This window comes from Symsagittifera roscoffensis, chromosome 9 (assembly GCF_963678635.1).
Source record: "Symsagittifera roscoffensis chromosome 9, txSymRosc1.1, whole genome shotgun sequence".
NCBI classification, from domain to species: Eukaryota; Metazoa; Xenacoelomorpha; order Acoela; family Convolutidae; genus Symsagittifera; species Symsagittifera roscoffensis.
Window position 1 is genome coordinate 41250340 of NC_087070.1, and position 2201 is coordinate 41252540.

Below are 2201 nucleotides of genomic sequence, written 5' to 3' on the forward strand. Positions count from 1 at the left end.
ACGTATGGTATTCTCGGAGCCCAACTTGGCGTCGAGAAAGCTATACAGCTGGAATTTCTCTTCAAGAAACATGTGTTGAATTATTTAACAATTTAACATAAATCACATGTTTTTTTTCCAATAGTTAACTGTTAGTTTGTTATTTTTGAAAATAACATACAATTTGACGACGCTGCAGCAAACTAATAAGTCTGTTATCATATTCTAGCCAACTGAAGTCAAAACTTGGAAATTGTTATTTGATTGGTTTTTGACATTAAATGAACAGCTGTTTCATTAACAGATCTCTTCTATCTCGTTACATTGCGATGGAACTCATTAAGGGCCAAGGCGTGAACAACTACCCTGTCCGGACCAAAGACGGTGACACTGTCTACTTGGAGGAAGCGGTGGCCGAAGTCGGAGCATGTAGCGTCCTTCTGGTCGACCCGAAATTACCTGAAGAAAACCAAGTTGTGAGGCATCAGTTTGCGGGGTTGGTGACGAAGATCAAGCGAGCAACGTCTAACGAAGCGGGAGTTTCCGTCGGCAACGGGTTCCTAACGTCTTTGTCTTCAGTGCCTGAAGATCAATAAAGTATCTAAATTGTTGTAGTCATGTTCAATAAGCATACGGCAAAGCAAATTATCTTATTAAATCGTTTTAACAGAGGAAATAATGTGAAATCTTGTTTTTTTTTTCCAGTAATTGTTAGTTAAAGAATGAAAGCTGCTGGCAGTTCTACGAATACATTGCAGCTAAGTTTCGAAAAACTTTGACGGTGGTAAATGTGGAAACCCATATCATTTGTTTTGGCGCCCTCAAAGCTTCGTAATAATTAATGAACATCATGTTGACTAAATTAGTCTTATTTCTCATTAAATCTCTTGAAGATGCGGGAAGGGAGAATTTATCACACTGGCTGCTTTAAGTTGCGATGGCATCAAATCTTCTCGGCAAAGTTCGTGCTTTCATTTTGATTTAAATCCTGGGCCTTGCGAAGCTCAACGTTCCTGAATGGTTAAATATTGTTAATCTAATTGCACTAATTGGCACCTGTGTTGAATCGATAGCTGGTCGGTGTAATATGAACGTACAATCATATTACTTGGCCAAAAAAATTATCCTGCACTTAAAATTACAATGAATCGAAAATTAATGGCAAAAATTGAGAATTAATTAAATTGGCAAATCAAATAGTGTACAAATTATTCTATCATATCTCTTATCAATAACATTATTGGGCAACTCTCTCGTGCCTGAATGACCAATGGATATGTTAGCCTGTCAGAAATCAGTATTCGAAATTTTGAAAAAAAATAAGCATGAAAATTTTTCATTCGACCATGAGAAACTACCTATCAATCATCGACATCAATGTGAGTATGCCCATATAAAGCCTCCAAACGAAATTCAATTTTACTAATTGTTGTCATCACTACAGCAATAGATTTATTAAAAGTGCTTTTAAAAATGCAGTTTGGGAAATATTCAATTTCTCTGCAAAAGGCAGTCAGTTAATCGCAATTTGGAAAATGAAAGAAAAAGAAACTTCTTGTACCTGTGATATTTCAAGGTGCTATAGAAAATGCTTCAGTTTTCGTTTTTTAATTCTGTGATAATCATTCATTCCATTATAAAGTATATTCGTAGCTTTAAGTTAACTTCTACCATTTATACTGTTTATATAACAAAGTAATAAAGACAGTTGCCGCGATTGGACCGGTTTTGACTTAAAAAGCCAATGAGAATTTAGTATTCAAAATATCAAAGAACCCTCAAGAGAATATCAAGAAATTCATGACTATGGAAAAAGCCAGATCGAAGGGGTATTGGCGTATGTGGTTAAAGGCATGTAACATTGTATCGACAGGAACATGATCAAATCGATATATACTGGGATCAAATCTTTTATGCAAAGATAGTTTTTCATCGTCAACTCTTGTTTTCGTATTTTGAATTGCTAGAGCTTTTTTAAGTGTCGATGAATGAAGACACTTTAAAAAGTTGTGATGAATTTTGGTCCACCGCAAACTTGACCCGTTTGTTCAAGCCAAACATGTTCTTTTGCGGTTTGATTTGCCTTCTGATTTCTGAAGTTCAGTTTGTTTGTTCACACCAAATTTGGCAGTTTTACTTTCCATTTGTTTTCAAGTTAAGTTCATGTCCGTTGTTAAAAGGAAGGCAACTAAGCGATCAAAAAGCAAAATGTCATGGTCACG

The 2201-nt window shown here is 35.5% G+C and overlaps 1 protein-coding gene across 1 annotated transcript in view; it reads left to right on the forward strand.

The window, feature by feature from the left end:
• Positions 1-1699, forward strand: part of LOC134854108 (uncharacterized) — a gene marked incomplete in the record, with an annotated part of 18792 nt that extends 17093 nt beyond the window's left edge. The window contains 1 exon segment of the mRNA XM_063870221.1: positions 284-1699. Coding sequence (XP_063726291.1) covers positions 284-575 — 292 coding nt within the window.
• Between the last annotated feature and the right edge of the window lie 502 nt (positions 1700-2201).